This window comes from Benincasa hispida, chromosome 8, assembly GCF_027475165.1.
Source record: "Benincasa hispida cultivar pf3 chromosome 8, pf3_genome.v1.1, whole genome shotgun sequence".
NCBI lineage: Eukaryota > Viridiplantae > Streptophyta > Magnoliopsida > Cucurbitales > Cucurbitaceae > Benincasa > Benincasa hispida.
Window position 1 is genome coordinate 15,934,976 of NC_143485.1, and position 21,016 is coordinate 15,955,991.

The 21,016-nt window shown below is 33.4% G+C and overlaps 3 protein-coding genes across 6 annotated transcripts; 2 read left to right on the forward strand and 1 right to left on the reverse strand.

Moving 5' to 3' along the window:
* The first annotated feature begins 832 nt into the window (after window positions 1-832).
* Window positions 833-10,648, forward strand: TIC110 (translocon at the inner envelope membrane of chloroplasts 110). The gene is made up of 15 exons (XM_039038343.2): window positions 833-1,587; window positions 1,847-1,906; window positions 2,854-2,977; window positions 3,100-3,168; window positions 3,279-3,377; window positions 3,520-3,586; window positions 4,001-4,065; window positions 4,147-4,241; window positions 4,782-4,909; window positions 4,992-5,092; window positions 7,821-8,037; window positions 8,242-8,396; window positions 8,599-8,724; window positions 8,818-9,801; window positions 10,210-10,648. The coding sequence occupies exons 1-15, from the start codon at window positions 1,082-1,084 to the stop codon at window positions 10,450-10,452; spliced, it is 3,039 nt and encodes a 1,012-aa protein (XP_038894271.1). The 5' UTR covers window positions 833-1,081; the 3' UTR covers window positions 10,453-10,648.
* Window positions 10,649-11,975: 1,327 nt separating this feature from the next.
* LOC120083601 (cationic peroxidase 1-like) lies at window positions 11,976-15,935 on the forward strand. The gene is made up of 4 exons (XM_039039421.2): window positions 11,976-12,681; window positions 12,846-13,037; window positions 14,192-14,357; window positions 15,200-15,935. Exons 1-4 carry the CDS (start codon window positions 12,472-12,474, stop codon window positions 15,586-15,588), a joined length of 957 nt encoding a protein of 318 aa, XP_038895349.1. The 5' UTR covers window positions 11,976-12,471; the 3' UTR covers window positions 15,589-15,935.
* A 2,491-nt stretch (window positions 15,936-18,426) lies between these two features.
* LOC120083212 (uncharacterized) lies at window positions 18,427-21,002 on the reverse strand. 4 transcript variants are annotated; one of them, XM_090316515.1, is made up of 3 exons: window positions 20,590-21,002; window positions 20,432-20,493; window positions 18,427-19,286 (listed from the first exon to the last, which is right to left on the reverse strand). In XM_090316515.1, the coding sequence occupies exon 3, from the start codon at window positions 19,271-19,273 to the stop codon at window positions 18,695-18,697; it is 579 nt and encodes a 192-aa protein (XP_090172641.1). In that variant the 5' UTR covers window positions 19,274-19,286; window positions 20,432-20,493; window positions 20,590-21,002; the 3' UTR covers window positions 18,427-18,694. The 4 variants fall into 4 exon arrangements, with proteins under 4 accessions (XP_090172641.1, XP_090172642.1, XP_038894795.1 ...); XM_090316516.1 differs by having other exon boundaries at window positions 18,427-19,315; XM_039038867.2 differs by having other exon boundaries at window positions 18,427-19,315; window positions 20,432-21,002.
* Window positions 21,003-21,016: the final 14 nt, after the last annotated feature.

Genomic DNA, 21,016 nt, shown 5'->3' on the forward strand with positions numbered 1-21,016 from the left:
CAAAATTCTATAAGTATGGTGGGTATTAAAAAAACCCATGTCAGATGGGTTCCTTGGGTTTTAAAATGTGAAATTATGTGAAACAAAATGTCTCTCAGAAATTCCATGGCAATATCGGTAAAACAAATGGTAGGGGTGTTCAAAAAACCCAATGACATGAAAAAACTAATCAACCCAATTCAACCCATACATTTTCAGTTTAAATAAATGAAAATTTTGTAGATTGGATTGATTGTTCACGTAAAACCAATAAGAATTTATTATTAACTTTGAAATGTATATTTTTTTTTACTTATAATACAATTATGCATACATGTATTATTTTATTTTATTATTTTTGGGATAATTTATGCTCTAACAACTTCTAAAATAATTTTTTTTTAATACTTTGAAAAGAAAATTTTCATTCAATAAATTAAAATTGAATTTTGTTATTAATTCAATATATAAAAATAATTAAATCAATTTTTTACGTATTAAAGTTTTACTTCCTTTTAGAAAAAAATTAAATAAATGATCAAGTACCCCGAAGCAACCGAACCAAATGTTTCATCGTTGTATTGAGTTGGATTCATTTTGAATAAGGGTTATTTGGGTTGAATAAATTTACAACTCGAACAATTAGATTGAATCCACCAACTACTCCGAAGCCCTAAAAAGTAAAAAACAAGTTTAAAAAGAAAAGAGGTTAATTTAATTATATGGAAGTTTTTTTTTTTTTTTTTGGGTTTTGGGTTAGTTGGGGGGAATTTTCCATCTATAATATGTACAAGACTAATGAAAATAGGATTTAATGTGGGGTAAAATTGAAAATGTCAGAAGTACAGGGGTTGCAGTTTCCCCCTTTTGATTAGTTAAATTGAAGATTGGGCATCCATCATGTGGCATTTGCATTGTCTTCTTCTCCTTCCTCCGTTCTATCCCCTTGGGCGCCTGCTCGCTCGCTCGCTCGCTTAATCAGCTCTCCGCTAAACCCTATAAAAGCCTCTGTGAATGATACCCTAAACAAGAGAACTCTTCTTTTCACTGCCTTATCTACCTTCTTCCTCCTCAATTATCCCTCAACACATACGAGCGAGAAATGAATCCCTCTACCCTCCTCGCTTCTCATTTCTCAAACAACTGCTGCCCTTTGCTCAGTCCTCTCCCTCTTCGAACAGCCACAAACTTCAATCTCACCAAACGACGCCAGTTCAAAGTCTCAATTCCGCGTGCCTCCTCCGAGGTTACAGAACAAGCCGTCTCCTCTTCGTCGTCTTCCGGGCTAGATATCTTTGGCGGCAAGAAGGAGCTCACCGGGATTCAGCCTATTGTTCACCTACTACCTCCGCCTGTACGATTAGCAACCTCCGCCATTGTTGTCGCCGGAGCTGTAGCCGCCGGTTATGGCCTGGGCCTGCGGTTTGGTAATTCCCGGAACGCAGCTTTGGGTGGGGCAGCTGCTCTCGCTGCTGCTAGTGGAGCCGTCGTATACTCCTTGAATTCATGTGTTCCTGAAGTTGCGGCTGTCGATTTGCATAATTATGTGGCCGGCTTTGATGATCCTAAGAATGTGAAGAAGGAGGAAATAGATAGCATTGCCACAAAGTTGGTTTGATTTTCTTTTCCTCATTTCTATTCCTCTAGTTTCTTTCAGATGTATATACTTGACGAACAGGAACTTTTTGCTTTAAGTAGAGTTGATCAACTATGGTTGCTTGTTAGCAGACGAAAGTACTTATGTATTTAACTGCTAACATTCATCATTATTTTGAACTTTCAGATCGAAATTTTGAGAATTGACATTTTTGTTGCAATAGTAGGTTATGTTTCTATCGTAATTCTTCCTTTTCACGTTAATCTTCAGATATGGAGTTAGCAAGCAAGACGAGGCGTTTAACGCAGAGCTTTGTGACTTGTATTGTCGGTAAGTCCCAAATGAACTTCAACTGCATAATGAACTACTGGAAAAATGGGTTTTCGATGCTCAAGCTCGATACAATAATGTTGTAGATTCGTACTTGCCTGTATCTTTCCCTAGAGATTTGAGAGCTGCTACGTGCTACGTATTTTTTTTTGTGGACTCCTGTTTCAAAGGTAGAGGTACGCTAAGATTTTGTGGTTCTTTGCTATAAAAGAGCCCTTCTAGGGGAAGCGAGTTAGTAAGGAGTAGAAGAACCTTTGGAAGAGAGGAACTTATGCATGGCTGGGTTCTTCAGGGACGTTAGTGTTTTCGGATATGTAGTTTTATCCATATGGATTTTTATAAATATGGCCTTTTATGATTTATGCCAATTGGACAGGCCTTCCTTTGACTTTTGTAGGTCTGTTCCTTGTAAGTTCCTCTCATCCGTGAAATTTAGTCTCCTATTTATAAGAAGGGAAGTGATATTTTACCATCCACTGTGAGGTTGGGCTTTTAAAATATCACTCCTTTCTTTCTAACTCCTTAAATTTTCTCATCGTTTGCCTTCAAGGCTTTGCATCAGAAAATCCGTGTAGGAAAAAATAAAAGAAATTATATGGAGGTGAGAGGGACAAATACGATTTGTGGGAGATGGTATTTTGTCAGTCCTACTTGCAGTTCCCTAGCTAAAACTTATTGCAACTATTCTCCCTTTTTGATTCATGCTAATTGAAGTAGGCTTCTCAGAATTTCTCTAATTTCACCTTTCTAGATACAATGCCTCAAATATCCTCCAAATAAAAAGGCCTGTATAGCTTTTTACTCTCTATTCCTGCCTCCGGGAACTCATGATCTAAAAGATGATGAGGCCAGCACAATGACCAATTTCAATAATGCCTTGCCCCCTCTATTTTCTGTATCTAATTTCTTTATACAACTTGCTTCTCATTAAGAAAAAAATTGTTCAGATTTGTGTCTTCTGTTCTTCCACCGGGAAGTCAAGATCTCAATGGTGATGAGGTCGACACAATCATCAAGTTCAAAAGTGCCTTGGGCATTGATGACCCTGATGCAGCTGGTATGCATATGGAGGTAAGTATTCTGGTCCCTGCATTGCGACGTGGCAGATATGAGTTGTCTTCGTGGTTGTTAATGTTAGTTAAACTAATTCTGCATGACTTTAAAGAACATTAATTATTCTTTTGGGTTTCTAGATTGGTAGAAGAATTTTTAGGCAACGGCTTGAAACTGGAGATCGTGATGGTGACATAGAGGAACGTCGGGTATGTCACTCTGCTCATTTTCTATGTGTATGAATGGTTTATTGGTCGAGAATATTTGTCATGGTCTTGAAAGATGGAACTTGACCATTAAGGGTGAACCTCCAGTGCAGGCATTTCAGAAACTTATATACGTATCAACCCTCGTGTTTGGAGACGCATCATCTTTCCTATTACCTTGGAAACGTGTTTTTAAGGTTACTGATTCTCAGGTATTCAACTTAAATATTTTACTTACAGCTTCCATTGTTCTCTTTCTTTTGATACCATGATATGTCGTGTAGTCAATTTGTTTGCTCAATGTTTGATTGAGTACATCTGGCATGACAAGCTATTTTATAATATTTTACTCAGATTGAGATTGCTATCCGTGACAACGCTCAACGCCTGTATATTACCGAGCTAAAATCAGTTGGAAGAGGTAAACATGTTGTAAAGCAAGTGGACATTCAGGATTTTCTTGGCATACACTTAGGTTCTTCATTTATTGAAATGCTGAAGGGTTTGGGTTTGCCTCTGTTTTTGCTTTCTCCTGTCTTAAAAAGGAAAGAGGACATTTCTGGGTTACAGAAAGGGTCGAACTTAAAAACTACATTTTACCTGTCGAGAGATGATTAAATGTAATTAAACGGTGGTATCTTACTATAATTTCAATTAGGTACTTCAGTTAAAATTTCAGTTGATCTTTTTTGATAGGAAAAATTCAGTTTTTGAGATTGATTAAACTTGGAAACGTACATAAGTCAGATCATTATTGGAAAATGACCTTCAACATCTCAGATGCATTGTCCCCATTTCTATCCTGATCAGTACGTCATTGATGCAATCTTTTTAGATGTTAATGCGGAAAAGCTCATAAGCCTCAAAGATGCACAATGTTTGTATCGACTTTCTGATGAGGTATCTCAACTTTTCATTTCAAGAGCTTTTCTAAAGAGTTCATAATTGTCTCTCCCAACATTATAGTTTATTTTCTTGCAGCTGGCAGATGATTTGTTGAAGGAGCATACAAGGAAGCTGGTTGAGGAAAATATATCAGTAGCACTCAATATACTCAAGTCCAGAACAAGGGCAGCGTATGGTTACCATTCCTTCAGTCTAGTTTCAATTAGTAGTAATTTTTAAAGCCACAAAGATTTCTGTTAACTTTCATCCTAATATAGTAAATTAGATTTCCTTTTTATTAATGTTTCGTTGATGGATTCTCTCTCCCTCCTTCCCTCGTAAAGAAAAGAAATATTCTTATTCACAAAAAAAGGGTAGAAATTTTTAGGAAAAGAAGGCCTACCTATTACCCAGATGGTTGTTGTAGAAAAAACTCTCCAATTGATTTGAATTTCAAAAGCTGAGAAGTAACAAGATTTTTGGATAGGATAGACCATCGTGAACCTCGAAAGTTGATTCTATTAATAGTTTCTTCAGGAGTAGAAAAATTATCTTTAAAGGCTTGACTATTTCCGACCTACCACCAATGGTCTCCAAAACATCTTTGCTGGTTCCTGTTGATGCACACAATCTTTTAATATGTATAGTTGTATGAATATATGTATTTGTCTTTGGTTTCTTTACGTTGTTCAGTTGTTATCTATTAACTCATAATAACTTTGGGGTTCCAGCCGGGAAGTCATAGAAGTTGTGGAAGAGCTTGATAAGATACTTGAGTTCAACAGTTTGCTTATTTCATTAAAGAACCATCCAGATGCCAATCGCTTTGCTCCTGGAGTTGGCCCAATTTCTCTCCTGGGTAGGTTTTAAGTTCCATATTGTCATTTCTAGTTTCGTGGATGAATCACATTTGACTTGCTTTTATCCCTCATTTGGGTTAGGTGGAGAGTACGATGGTGACCGGAAGATAGATGATCTGAAGCTCCTCTATCGAGCCTATGTTACGGATTCTTTATCTAATGGCCGCATGGATGAAGATAAGGTCCATTTAATGATACCAAACCCATGTACTTATCTTTTTATATATAGTATAAAATGATCATGCCAAATTAGGGGAGTGGTTGTCATTCACACTTAAAACACTAGCTAGGGAGTCAAAAAATAAATGTGCCAATTGCAAAATTCTTTGATATCAAAGCTTTCTGAGACATAAAAAAATACCAATGCTTTGAGTCCTCCCCACTTCTGCTTGTCCTAAAGGATAAACCATTTGCACTCTTAAAGGCATTTGTCAAGGTGTAAGGTGAACCGAGGAAAGGGTATATACCCCAAGAAGTGTGATGGCATGATGATTGAACCTAGATATCGAATTCCAACTTTCCCACTTCCAAGGCCTCATAAGTTATTTGTGCCCATGTTTGCTGGCTATTGTAGAATGGGAAACCCAAAAAACCAGCAACTGGCATATGGTCTTTTCATTGAGCGAAGAAAATTTGCCAGACTTTTGAGAGGTCTGCGTAGGGTCTAAATCAGTTAAAGCCACTAGCTTAACCTATTATAATAATGATGATGACGACGACGACAACAATAATATAATAATGTATTATGTAGATTGGACTCAATATCGCTGTTTCACCTTCTCTCTTATTATTTTAATATATTTTATGGTAAAAAACTGAGCTTTTCATTGGGAGAAATGAAAGAATGTACAAAATACAAAAAATCAACCCAACAAGGAGACCATGAGAAACTATAAAAAAGGACTCTGATCCAATAAAATAAACTAGGATAGTAATTGACGCCCACAAAGGAGATATTAAATCTTGCCACCTCCCAGACCTTGTCACGTGACCTCTCCATCTCTCTAGAAATTATATCGTTCCTCTCGAGTCAAGATTCCCACAAAATAATAATAAAAACTAGTTTGTTACCAAAAATTGCCCTTCTCTTGAAAATGAAAGCTTAGGGGCACCTCCTCAGTAATAGCCTAACCATTGCGATTAGGCCAAAGATAAGCCAAGGTTCTCCGACCAACACAGCCAAAGAGACCAAGCAAACTGATAGTCCCAGAACAAGAGATGTATGTCCTTTACCTGACCCAATGACCCCTACAAAGAATACACCACTGCAGGTAGAACACAAAGGAAGACTCACTCTGCACACGATCCATAGTGATGACTTTTTCCTGTACAATCTACCACACAAAAATATTTACCTCCTTAGATATTTTGAACTGGATGGAGAAGAAAGCAGAGGCAGTTTGGGGCGGGGAAGGGACAACAACAAACTAAACTAAAGAAAGAATGACAAGAGAACCCCCTACACAGCCTAGAATCCCTTCTCCCATGAAGCACTTGCTAACCCTGAAGAACAGTAAGAAGACCTGCAATATCTCACGCTCTCTATTGGACGGATGACATGTGAAACCTAACGACAAAGAGGCGGAAGGATCAGAACCTGGTAAAATAGAAGCCACGAAATGCAACATCTTGTTCAAAAGATGATATAAACACAAAAAAAGAACACAAATATATCACCCACCCACCATTCTTCCCAAAAACAAACATTCGAGCCCTCCTCAATATAGCATTTAACAAATGAGGAAAAAATATTTCTAACAGAAGCCCAAAATATAATAAAATGCACCACTCTTGGTTATCATTTAACATTGCCCACCCACCTGTTTTAGTTATCTAATGATTTCTAATTCTTCTTGAAGGCTTAATCATTCTCTAAATGTAAATGTAAATGCTTTTAGTTCAAATCCTAAAATGTCAGATTTAATAATTCATTCCTATTTTGCAATGCTATAATTTCTATCAAGTTGTTAAGACATATTGTTGAATATCTATTGGTCAGTTTTTGAAGATTGCTATGATTTTTACTGTTATGGAGTTGGTAGCCTTATTGGTTTATCAGCTATCATCAAAGCATGTTTATCCTGTAAAAGGAACAGTTTAGCAAGCTAGTTTCATTACATCAATTGATATGTGAGAAGGGTCGTTTCTTATGAGCGGCTGACCTGTGTGCTATCATGTGGAATCTTTGGGGGGAAAGAGACAGTAGAACGTTTAGGGGGTTGGAAAGAGAGCCTAGTTATCTTTGGGGCTCTTATTAGGTTTTATGCATCATCTTTGGGCTTCAACTTCGAAGTTCTTTTGTAACTATTCTATAGGCACTATTTTGTGTGATTAGTCCACTTTTATTTAGGAGTCCCTCTTTTGTGGGCTTGGTTATTTATTCGCTTTGTATTCTTCCATTTTTTTTTTCAATGAAAGTTGTTCATTTAAAAAAAACAAGGATTACTTTCTTTATGCTAATTCCTCACACTTTGTATACCAAAGTGGTGCAAGTTATTATATTTTAGGCTTGTGTTAGGCTGCTGATTATCTTTTCTTTTCATTTTTTTCCCTTTATATGGGTGCACGGCAATTCTATTAAAATCCGTGTGGATTAGTCATATGATCAAGAGAATTAAAATTATTGTTCTCAAGAAATAATTACACTTGGAAAACTAACTGGCAAAAGTTCAATAAAAGTTTTGTTTGAAGTTACCATCTAGACGTGGTCCCAAACTTAAAACCATAAATCATTAAATTTCTCTGACTGATGATTGTTACAAATATTTTCTTGAGAATCCTCTCATTAGGCCAATGCAGTGCTTGTCTATCTCTCTATTGGTAGTTGATTTGTTGCAAATAACTTTTCTCCCCACTATAAAGGATAAATAATAAACGTTTTTTTTTCTTTTTTCTTTTTTTCCCTCTCAGCTCGCAGCCTTGAATCAGCTGAGAAATATATTTGGTTTAGGGAAACGAGAAGCAGAAAACATTACACTTGATGTTACCTCAAAGGTTTATCGCAAACGTCTTGCACAGTCCGTTAGTGGTGGTGATTTGGAGATAGCAGATAGTAAAGCCGCTTTCCTCCAAAATCTCTGTGAGGAGCTTCACTTTGATCCATTGAAGGCCAGTGAGATTCATGAAGGTATTCTATTTTAGATGATGCAACTGTTTGTTGGATCTGGCTCCCCTATGTTTGGTCTGTGCTGTCAACAATTAGTTTCCGTTTTGAGCTATCCTAATATTCATACAGCTAGTTAATACATCTTTATCTATCTTTGCAAGTGCCATTTTATAAGTCACCTATCATTTTTACTATTGTTTCGGAATTACCTGTTATGTTATGAAGAGATCTATCGACAAAAGCTTCAGCAATGTGTTGCTGATGGAGAGCTGAGTGATGAGGATGTATCGGCGCTACTGAGGCTGAGAGTTTTGCTTTGCATACCTCAACAGACTGTCGAAGCGGCACATACAGATATTTGTGGTTCCTTGTTTGAAAAGGTAATGATATTTTGGCATCTCTCTTTGTTGTTTATTATGCCTAAGGCCTTGGTGTCTAACAGTTCGTTTTCACTTATTAAGTTCTTGGTTGTGGATTTTCTATAAAGGAATCAGACTTGTTTCTTTCTATAATTTGACACACCATCTGCTGGAACTTCCAGCTCTATTATGTCAAGACTAATGTTTCTATCTTTTTTCTCAGGTTGTAAAGGAGGCCATTGCTGCAGGTGTTGATGGTTATGATGCGGATATAAAGAAATCGGTGAGGAAGTCAGCTCATGGCTTGCGCTTGACAAGGGAGGCTGCCATGTCGATAGCAAGCAAAGCAGTGAGTAATCACCTAGCATGTGTTCTTTCAATAACTTGAGTTAAATTTTTGTGCTCTCATCCTGTTTCCGTTTGTACTACCCAACGCATGAAGGTTCGGAAGATTTTCATCAACTATATAAAGCGAGCTCGTGCAGTTGGAAATCGTACTGAAGCAGCAAAAGAACTTAAGAAGATGATTGCTTTTAATACGCTAGTTGTGACAGACTTGGTGGCTGATATAAAAGGGGAATCTGCTGATGCTGATGCTGATGCCTTGTTGGAAGAGCCTATCAAAGAAGAAGAGGAACGGCTTGAGGAGGACGAGGAATGGGAATCCCTTCAGACTTTGAAGAAAATAAGACCAAACAAAGAGCTTTCTGCAAGATTGGGAAAACCTGGTCAGACAGAGATAACTTTGAAGGATGACCTGCCAGAAAGAGAACGGTCTGACCTTTACAAGACTTATTTGCTCTTTTGTTTAACTGGTGAAGTTACTCGAATTCCATTTGGTGCTCAGATTACAACAAAGAAGGATGATTCCGAGTACGTTTTACTAAATCAGCTAGGCAACATTTTGGGTTTAACCACTAAGGAGATTGTTGAAGTACATAGGAGCCTAGCTGAGCAGGCCTTCCAGCAACAGGCTGAGGTAATTTTGGCTGATGGTCAACTTACAAAAGCCAGGGTAGAACAGCTCAATGAGTTGCAGAAGCAAGTTGGGTTGCCTTCCGAATATGCCAATAAGATCATTAAGAGCATAACAACCACGAAAATGGCTGCTGCCATTGAAACTGCTGTTGGTCAAGGACGGCTCAACATTAAGCAGATTAGAGAACTTAAGGAAGCAAATGTTGATTTAGATAGCATGATATCCGAGAGATTGCGAGAGAACCTCTTCAAAAAGACCGTGGATGACATTTTCTCATCCGGCACTGGTGAGTTTGATGAAGAAGAGGTCTATGAGAAAATCCCATTGGACCTCAACATTAATGCTGAGAAGGCAAAAGGAGTTGTACACGAGCTGGCAGAAAGCAGGTTGTCAAACTCGTTAATTCAGGCCGTAGCACTGTTGAGGCAGAGGAACCGTCAGGGGGTGGTAAGATATTTTTCATTTTAATAATTTTCCATTGTAGGGTAACTAACAACTAAGATTGATGTTATGCATATCAATTGATTAACTCTGTTTAGTAACTATTTTGTTTTTGGTTTTTAGTTATTGAAAATACTATGTTGCATCTTTCTTTAGTACCAGAGTTGAATTTTTAGCTAAATTTCAAAAATAAAAATAAGTTTTTTAAAACTACTCTTTTAGTTATCAAATTTTGGCATGATTTTTGAAAATAGTGTAAAAAGTAGACAACAAAAGAAGAAATCTAGAGTGGTAAAAATGTTTGTAGGCTTAGTTTTCAAAAACAAAAAACCAAATGGTTATCATATATGACCTAAATTAGTCAGTACTATTCCCTAGATTCCAAGTGTAATGGGGTGTTTTTATTTTCTTTAGGTATCATCTCTCAATGATCTTCTCGCATGTGACAAAGCTGTTCCATCAAAACCTTTATCATGGGACGTGTCTGAAGAACTCGCCGATCTGTACTCTGTATATGCGAAGAGTGAGCCGACGCATGAGAATTTGTCTCGTTTGCAATATTTGCTAGGCATAGATGACTCTACTGCAGCTGCTATTCGAGAGATGGGAGATAGATTACAACCTATTGGTGCGGAGGAGGAAAACTTTGTATTCTGATTTTTGTGCAATAATAATAGGCATCCTGGTTAGGAAGTGAATTTTAGCCATGATTGGTCCAATTTTTGTTTTCATAATTTTCTTAGACTGGACAAAAACCGAGAGGCAACAGTAATTGATAGATTGAGATATATATGATGTGGTGTGATGTTTGTAGACACAGATTTGCTTAATCATTGTACTGCTCCGTTGACCATTTTTACTCTCCCAGTCCCGTAGCAGGTGTGGTCATGGACCGTGGGCCGTTAGAATATAATTGAATTTGGGCTAATCCTGTGGACGTGATGGTTCCATTACATTTTGGGCTATGCTATTATGCGTAGGACTTTGTAACGTTTAAGGTAATACGAAATGAAGATCTCATAATCAAATTTGGTGTTCTTTACTTTTGTTCTGTGTCTATTCTAAAATTTAGAGCATATTTCTAAATCTGTAATAAAAAATGTAAATTGATTAACAAGTAGAAGGTGTTCAATCCAATCAAGTTTAGAAATTATGTTGATATTGTTGCTATTATGGTTATTGCTATTGGTACTGTTATTATGATAATTATTATCGTTATTGTATTGTTATACTATGAGAGTTATAAATTTGTCACATTTATTGTTACCATCACCGTCTGATCCTAAACGACAACGGTAATCATAACTGTGACAAATTTATGATTTCAAATAAATGTGATAAAAAACAATTCAATTACGTGTGTGATTGTGACTCATTATAATTGATCTATCAAGGGAATTCCATTATGATTCCATCAATTTCATAACAGATTGGTAAACGTGGCTTAAGTGTATAACAAGTTTTTTAAAGAATTGACTTCTTTCATTTTTTTCTCAATGAAAGTTGTGATTTTCATTTTAAAAAAAACATTCTTAAAGAATTGAAAATATAACAGAATTACCATTGATAATCATGAAAGACTCTAATTTACAATATAATCTATCACTGGTAGACGCGATAGACTTTGAGAGTTGAATTTAAATTTTGCTATATCTATATTTCTTTTTGCATTGTGATATATCGGTTAATACTTTGAGCTTGATTGTTACATTTGCAACTGCTTCTATTATCTAAGCAGTCTTTTATATAATCGATTTACATTACTTGATTTCATAACCCAATACTATCTGTGTTGAAATCGGGTTAGTTTAATGATCGATTTTGAAAATCATAGATCGATTGGTATTGACATATTCATGGCAGGACTTTGCGAGAGGGGTTGCAAAATGATGCTTAGAAACTTCTTCAGCCTCCATTTAGACTTCATAAGTTTGAAGCTTAATTTTCAAAAACGAAATATTAATATCCGCTTTCTAAGTTGTAAGTTGCAACAAGGCTTGTATGAATCTTTGTGACCCTTGCGGTCCATAATTACATTTGAAAATTGTTACACTGATTTAGGCATGGAAGATTCTAAAGTTTGGGGGATTAGCAAAAACATGGAATTGAATATCTCCTTAGTCTTACATTTACCAATGCAATAATATAGAATTAAAAGCACTAATAATTTGACCAATTATGAGATTCCTAATATGCATTCTGTTCACACACTCACATTATTATTTACTTAAAACTTACCCCAATCAGTGCTGCCTACACATCACAACATTCTCTTGTTCAAGGATATTAAAATCACTATTCAATGAATTCAGCTAGTTGAATTTTCCCATGATTAATTAAGAAAATGTGGAAGCTTACATAGTCAATGAAATTTCAAATTGAGGTGTTTAAAACCCAAAAAAAAAAAAAAAAAAACCCAGATAAAGTAATAATTAAGATTTGGTATACCCACCCACACTATTGCTTTAATCCCATTTATAGTGGGTTTAGGCTTATGAAATTCATTTTCCTTTCTGTTTTGTTCACAAATTTTCAACATTTGAACTTGACTTTGTACAAAAGGTAAACCGCCAAGATGCAACAAAGTTAGAACTTGGGGCACTATATATTCATAGTTTGAGATGGCAACATTCCTAACAAAATCTAAACATTTTTGATTTAGACATCAATAATTTAATGGAATCAAAATGCAGCAAGTTGTGGTGTGTTTTGGTGTTTGCTTCATTGATAACTTTGAGCTCTGGCAGTTTATCCCCTGACTACTATAAGAGTTCATGTTCAAAGTTACTCTCCATTGTCCGACGTGAAGTCGTGAAAGCAGTGGACAAGGAATATAGAATGGGAGCATCATTGCTTCGCCTCCATTTTCACGATTGCTTTGTCAATGCATGTGTTCTATATCTTAAACTTATCTCCTACTTTATATTTTTCTCGTGCATAAATAAAATAGAAAAGTTTATATTTTAAGATAATTTTTATTGTTAAGATACACTCTAGTGTTGCTTAATAAAATATTGTAGAGATGATGAATGATTATACGTAACATGCAGGGATGCGATGCGTCAGTATTACTGGATGACACGTCGAACTTCACAGGGGAAAAGACGGCAATCCCAAACAAAGATTCATTGAGAGGTTTTGAGGTGATTGACTCAATAAAAACGCTGGTAGAGGCCGCTTGTCCGTCTGTGGTTTCTTGTGCTGATATTTTGTCCCTTGCAGCTCGAGACTCGGTGGTTGCAGTAAGTTCAACTTTTCTTGTCATCAAAATTCAAATTCATGCATTCTAATCTCTATATAAATATTATAGCTTCATTGAAAAGTAATTAATTAAAGTCCTATTTTACAATGATTTCTTTTTTTAATTTTTAAGATTTATGTTTACTCTCCTTTAAATTTCATATATATGGTTTTTACACATTTATTTAAAAAAAGAATTTGAATTTTAATCCAATTAAAAAAACAAAACAAGTTTTTGAAAACTTGATAAGATTGGTAGATAATTTGAAAACTAGATATTTGATGAAAAAGAAGTTTTATTTCATGTTTTTGAATATGTGTTTGGTAGTTGATTTAAAACTGTAATCCAAGTAAACAATAATTTGAAATGTATTTGATGTATATATATATATAAATATCATTTTTTTATTTTCATTTTATAATTAAAATAAATGCTGTCAACTATGTATATTGCTCTCTTTGTTATATTGTAATTTTTTTTTTTTTTTAAAAAAAGTTATTCAAATGTGAATTAATATTTATTTTCTAAAATTTTTTAAGTTGATATAAATTATTTTATTGAGAAAAATAACAAATAAAACAATAAAATTATATCAATTTAAAAAGAAATTCAAATTATAAAAACAAATATGTTATATAAGATAGAACACAATTTATCTAAGTATTCCCATATATCTTCAAAAATATTTCTACAAAACAAACTTGTTTATCTAAATTAATTCCCTTATCATGATTTAGAAGTTTAAATGATACAATTATAGGTCTCCCACAATATTTTCCAACGTAAATTGATACCGTTACGAAAGTTGAAAATTCAAAGTGATACAACCCAATATAAATTGATATATTTAATTTTCTTTTAAAAGAAGGAGGATTTTCAAAAATAGAAAAATAAGAAAAACTATTTATGCAAAATAATAAAATTTTAATTTCTTTGTTAGAGGTTGATATAATTCTACTAGTGTCTATAAGTGATAAAAACTGATAGAAGTCTATCACTTATATATGCTAATAGAAGTCTATCCGTATCTATCACTATTTTTTTAAAATATTTTTATAAATAGTTTGACATTTTTTCTACCGATAAAAATTTCCGATCAAAGAATGTATAGGGATGGGAAGTGTTGAATTGATGGTTTTGGATGTGGGTTTGCAGCTTGGGGGACCCTCGTGGGTAGTGGGACTTGGGCGGAGTGACTCGACCACTGCCAGCTTCGACACCGCAAACAACGATCTTCCTTCTCCTTTCCTTGACCTTCCCGATCTCATCTCTGCCTTTTCCAACAAAGGCTTCAACACCAAAGAATTGGTCGCTCTTTCAGGTTTTTTAATTTCCTTTTCTTTTTTCTATTTTATAATAAATCGATCCCATTCATCAATAACCAATGAATCGAGGAACGTTAGTAAAAAATATAACAATCATGTCTAAAATATTATATTAAAAAATATAACAAAATGTAAAAGAATTTGCAACTATAACAAATCTTAAAACAGCTTTCAAAACCTATTAATGATAGACCATCTGAATCTATCAACAATAGAGTCTATCATAGATAGATTTTGCTTCATTTGCAATTATTCAAAAATGTTATTATACACTAAGATCCCATTTGGTACCATTTCGTTTTTGACATTCTTAGTCAAATTTTCAAAACAAAAACCAGTTATATATATATATATATATATATATATATATATAATATATATATATATATATTTTAATTTTTAAATTTTGATTTGGTTTTCGAAAATAATGGTAAAAAGTAGGCATGAAAGAAAAAGACTTAAAGGTAGAAGAGATGTTTATAGGCTTAATTTTCAAAAAACCAAAAATAAAAAATGAAATGGTTACCAGAGCGATCTAAGAGTGTTGAAATCAATAATAGACCATATAGTAGGAGTGCAACAACAAACCGAGAAACCTAAAATCTAAACCAAACCAAACCTAATATAAATTGAACTTCTTGGTTTGTATTTGGAGAAAATAAAAAAGTATTAGTTCGGATAAGTTCTTTATTATAAAAACCAATAAAAATACCGAACCAATAATATATTGCTATACACTTAATCATAATATAATTAAATATAATTTATATGATAGATTTGACTATATTTGCAATTCTATATTTTAATTATTAAAGGGTGTTACCCATGGCAATGATAGGATCTCACACAATTGGACAAGCCAGATGCGTGATGTTCAGAGTAAGGGCCCATAACGAAACCACCACCATTGATCCAGACTTTGCAGCCTCTCTAAGATCCAACTGCCCTTTCTCCGGCGACGACCAAAATCTTACCCCTTTGGATCTCAAAACCCAATCCTTATTCGACAACGCTTATTTCAAAAATTTGGTCCAAAACAAAGGCCTTCTTCACTCCGACCAAGCTCTCTTCAGCAACTCCTCCGCCGATTCTCATGTCACTTCCTACGTCTCCGATTCCTCTGCTTTCTTCTCCGACTTCGCCGCCGCCATGGTTAAGATGTCCAACCTCTCCCCACTCACTGGCTCCGACGGCCAGATTCGTTCCGACTGCCGCAAAATTAATTAAATTCACTAATTACTTAACTCCTTTTTATTACATTCCTAGCTCTGTTTGTTTGTTTGTATTTGTTGTTGTTGTGACTCCAAATTGTCAATCTTGTTCTGTTTTTTTAGCTCTGTTTGTGTTTTGGTCCATCCTTCATATCACTGGCGGCGACTCTGTTTTTCTCCTTCTGCATGTTTGTTTTTACTATTCAATAATAAGGAAAATTGTAATGGGGAGCCAAAATCTAGCAATGGCTTTCTAAGTTAAATATGATTTACTAATTTCTTTTTATTTTAATTTTACTCTCTGTATCTTAGGCATTCTATATTTGATGTATCAATCAACTTATATACTTTATATTTGATAAATTGATATACCAAATATAAAATATATCATTTATATAATTTAATAAATCATGATTTTAATTATGTTAGGGTGGATATCGCTTCTTCGATTATGGTGAATATTGTTTTTATTTTTTATTTTTTTGTTAATTTTGATATGAAGTTGTATTTAATTTAGGTTTTGGCGTTTGTTGTATTGCATTTACGATTTTGATAGAATTTAATTGTATTAATTATATCAATTGATATATCAAGTATGAAGTATATTAGTGAATTTATTCAATTTTCAAGATTTTGATAACATATCCATCACATTTAATTTGGTATATTAGTTGTATAACATATATACTTCATATATCAGCACACTATCAAATGATCGGTATACTAGATTTAGAGATAGAGAAAAAAAAATACATCAATGATATTGTTTATATACCAATTTTCACAATGATATACTTAAAGTATAAGATTGGTTATTCAATCGTATACTGATATTAATTCGAGATGCATTTCAAATATATCATTAGTGTATTAGTGATTCAATAGTATATCATAATTCGTGCAAAATACAATACTAACTATTATATTGTTATATTAGTAGTTTATAATACTCATAAAAAATTCATTTAAATATAACAATTAGTATATCAATAGTATATTTGTAGTCAATAAAAAATTCAATTCATGTATATCAGTAGTATATATTAACATTCATTCTAAATACATGTCAAATACAATGTCGGTGTTTTAAAAATATTTAAGTAATGTATCAATATTATATCATCACTCCTTTGAAAATCAAATTTCAAATATATTATTACCGTATCTATAGTTTATGAGCTAGTATAGCAATAGTAATTCAAATCATCAACTATAACATTAGCGTATTATTAATATATTAATACTTCTTAAAAATCTATTTTTGCAAATATATTAGGTAGTATATCAACACTCGTTCGGAATTCAATATTAGGTGTGACATTGGGCGTATCAAAAGCTAATCAACATTCATTTAAAATAATGAATTGAACCATTATATAAGTTGTTTATAATATACTAGAAAGTTAATATACCTTGAAACAAATGAATAAGGATTCAAGTTAAATCTACAAATAATAAAAAATGCACGAGTACTTGTTGGTCGATAAATTTTGTATATCAATTGACTAATATATCAAATATAAAATATATCAATTGATTGATATACATAACATAAATTACATTAGATATATTATTAGTATACATGTCGATATACTAATGAAGGTAAAAATAAATAATGAAAAATGAAAAAAATACTTCAATTCATTTTTTTTTGCTATATTTTCAAATTAAAACATAATTTAAACATAAGTCACTATTAAAGTATAAAAGTGTGGCTTTAATTTGGTTTAAATTAAATGTTTGAATCTTCATTTCATGGCATGCCTGTTTTAGACTTTAGTCCTTAGAAAGCTTTGTATTTCAAGCTTTGAACTCATCAAAGCCTAGTGATCCAACATATACAAAGCCATGAAATAATTCAACTCATCAATTTCAACCCTATTTTTCACAGAGAGAGAGAGTTGACTTGAAATTGTCAAGAGTGAATGGGTAAGATAGATCTTTGTTTAAATTTAAATACATTTTTTTTTAAAATACTAATATTTATATACATTTAATATAATAATTTGTGGTTGAAAATTGTTGTTATATATTGTCAACACTGTCCTTCATCACCATGGCCTTCATATCATCTTCAACTCTCTCCCACACCTTCTTCCATTATGATTGATTATGTTTCTTTAATATATTTCTTTCATATTTCTCTTCATTATATTTTATAACTATAATACTACCCCATCCAATTTTTCTTCTCTTCCCAATTAACAATTCACATTCATTGTTTACCACAGGTTTGAGAGTAATTTTCAATCATTTCGAACCATATCTTTAAAATCATTCCGTCAAAATTTGTAGCGTTGCAACGTTGTCCTATATATTCTAATATTCTTGAAAAATGTCAAGTACAATATTTTTCGGAAACCTCCACTTTTTTAAAACAATTCTTGACGTTTTTTCTTTAAAACCACCTATTTCTTAACATTTTTTTCATAAAAACATCAAATATTTAAAATTGCAAACGTTAATAAAGGTGGTTTTTCTTGTAGTGATTATATACTTTTAAACATAGTTTTCATACTATACTACTAAAGTTGAGTTTGAATTATTAAAAATATTTTCGAATCAACAAACTAATTCAGTGTCACATTCATGTTAAATAATCTCACCAATTGTCCTACTTGTTTATTGTTTAGTGCAAGTGTTGAAATGCCTTGAAATCTAAACTATTTTTGTATTATATGTTTTTTATGATTATGGACCTAGGATTTAGAGAGATGCAATATAGAAAATTGTTCTATTCTATTACCTATGACATAACTAATATACTGGTAGTGAACCACGTAAATCCCTGTATCGATTTCTTCTTGTTTTTTATTCTTTATCTTGTCATTTTCGTTTTCGTCATAACAACTGATTTTCTTCTTGAAAAGAACGCAAAAACACTGATGGAATTGAAATATGTGCATGGATACATTTTTGTTTATGAAAGAAGATTATGAACAACATGAAGCTCCCAAGTCCTAATGCTTCCATCCCCTCTCATCAAAGGTTAAACTCAAGACAAAAAAAAAAGGGAAAAAAAACAACATCACATGTAGCTCTTCTCATTAGATCAAGCAATGAGAGGCATATTTCTCTGTTTAAAAAAAAAAAAAAAAAGTCTCCCTAATACAACTCTGTTTTCATTTAGAATCTCTAGTAAATACCTTGACCAATTTTGGGTAACATCCTTTATCACTTCCATGTCCAAAGAACAAAGTAGAAACAGGTGATTCTACATTGCCGTCATCGTCGTTGTCGTCATCGTCCACCCTCGAATCAAACGACAATCTCCTAGGGCTTCCTGATCTCCGTCTTTCGCTACTAGAAGTCGAAGACGAGGAGGACGACAAAGAACCTGCGGGGGAAGGAGGCTGCAGAGTGGGCTTCACAGAAAGCTTTCTGAAGACAGAGTTGAGGAAATTGGACTTAGAAGAAATGGGCTTAGAAGAAAAATGGGTGAGAGGGGAATTAGTAATATTATGATCATTGGAGAAATAGGAAGGTGGGGGAGTTAGAGGAGAAAGTATTGCCCCATTTTCATGGAAATTAGCCTTGGGAGTTCCTGGCTCTGACTCCCATTTGAATGGAACTGAGGCTGATACTCCTGTGTGGTAATCTTCTTCTTCCACAAACGACATGTCGTCCCTTGTTCTCAGCTTCTTCAGCCTCATCTTCCTTGATTTTCCTCCCAAATCTTCTGAATTTCTTCCCAGGTTCATCTTTCCTCTCTCCCTATTTCAATTCTCACCATCATCTTCCAACTCCAGTATCCATATATATATATATCTAGTGGTTAGTACTCGGATGCATCACAAAGTGCACCTATCTTTATGCATCTCACTCTCATCAATTACATAAAAAGAGAATTAAAATATTTTAAGAAATAAATAAGAAGAATCTGTCACATGACAAATTATGATCGGACAATTTGGTAAGATGCACAAAGATGAGTGCTACTTGCACTTAAATATTTTTCACATATATATATATATATATATATCATACTATTAAATTTTGGAGTTTGTCGATACAAACAATGAATGAAATTTTTATAACTGTATCAATTTACACCATTCTCTAAATTTCATTTGATTAATATCATGTGGATTAATTCTCATAAAACAATCAATTTAGACTCTTCATTATGATTACTTTTGAAAAACATCAATGCATTAATTATCAAACATGTAAAGACTTCTTCAAATGTCGGTTTTACAAAATGGACGATTTGAGTAAATGTATGAAAGGTTTTCAATGGATTTTTTGTCTAAGAGTCTAAATGGATTCATATATGAAAGTTTAAGAGTTTAATTGATCCAATTATAGGTTTCATATATGATTTTTTTCAAATGGCACATAATGGAGGGTGTAAATTGATACTAACCCAAAAGTTAACCCGTATAAATTATTATTTTTCCTAATTTTTAATTAATAGTTTGTAATGGGAATGGGTCAAGTTTCAAATAAAATATCATAATCTCTCAAATCTTTAGATATATTTAGTTACTGCAAGTCATGATAAATTAATAGTTGGTCAATGATAATGTGAAAGACAAAAAAGGTGAGCACACATGTGCATATGATATTGATGAATTGCTGATGTCCATGTGTGTGTTTGAGTGTTGACCCCAAAACAAAGGCAGAAATGAAGAGGGCAGATTACTACTTGATCACTAATCTAGGATCTAACAACTTAATTAAGATCCAACTTAAAAAAACACTTCATTATATGGGAAATCTAACCTAATAAACTTCATTTTATAAACACAATAGTCATTCAAATTTCAAATTAACATAATAAATTATGAAAAATCTATGGAGGAGGAACACACGGAAACAAAAGAAAACAGTTTCAGCCAAATCTATAAAATATGTACCTGCTCTGATGAATTGATGGATGGTTGCCACAATGTCGATATTGGTTCTTCAAGTGTTGTTTCTGCAATATTCATTCAGGCAAAATGTGATATTATGCCTGTCATTATTGCCTCCTTTTTGGGGGGAAAGAAAAATGGTAGGAGAGAACCATCCATACCTCAAAGAACCAAATCAATTGCTACCACCAATGACTCAATAAAGCTCTCAGGTTGTTTTTGTGGTTTTCCTCTTTCCCTATCTTATTGGGACCTCAATTTTTCTTACCCTACAATGCCTCTCTCTCTAGTCCATAAGAATTTTTTAAACCAAATCTCACCAACCTATGGTGAAAATCTGCCTTTCCCCTTTTAAATCCAGTTTCACCATTATACTTTTAACTTTGATTAATTTTGATCTATGTATTTTCGTAAATGAATCATTTAAAATTAAAAAAAAAATGAAAATAAAGGGATAAAATGGTCATTTTTTTTAGTTCAAGAACCAAAATGGACATTTTGAAAGTATAGAGACTAAAATAAATCAAAGTTAAAAAAATAAGGATCAAAATGAACATTTTAATACTAGAAAGACCGAAATGAACCAAA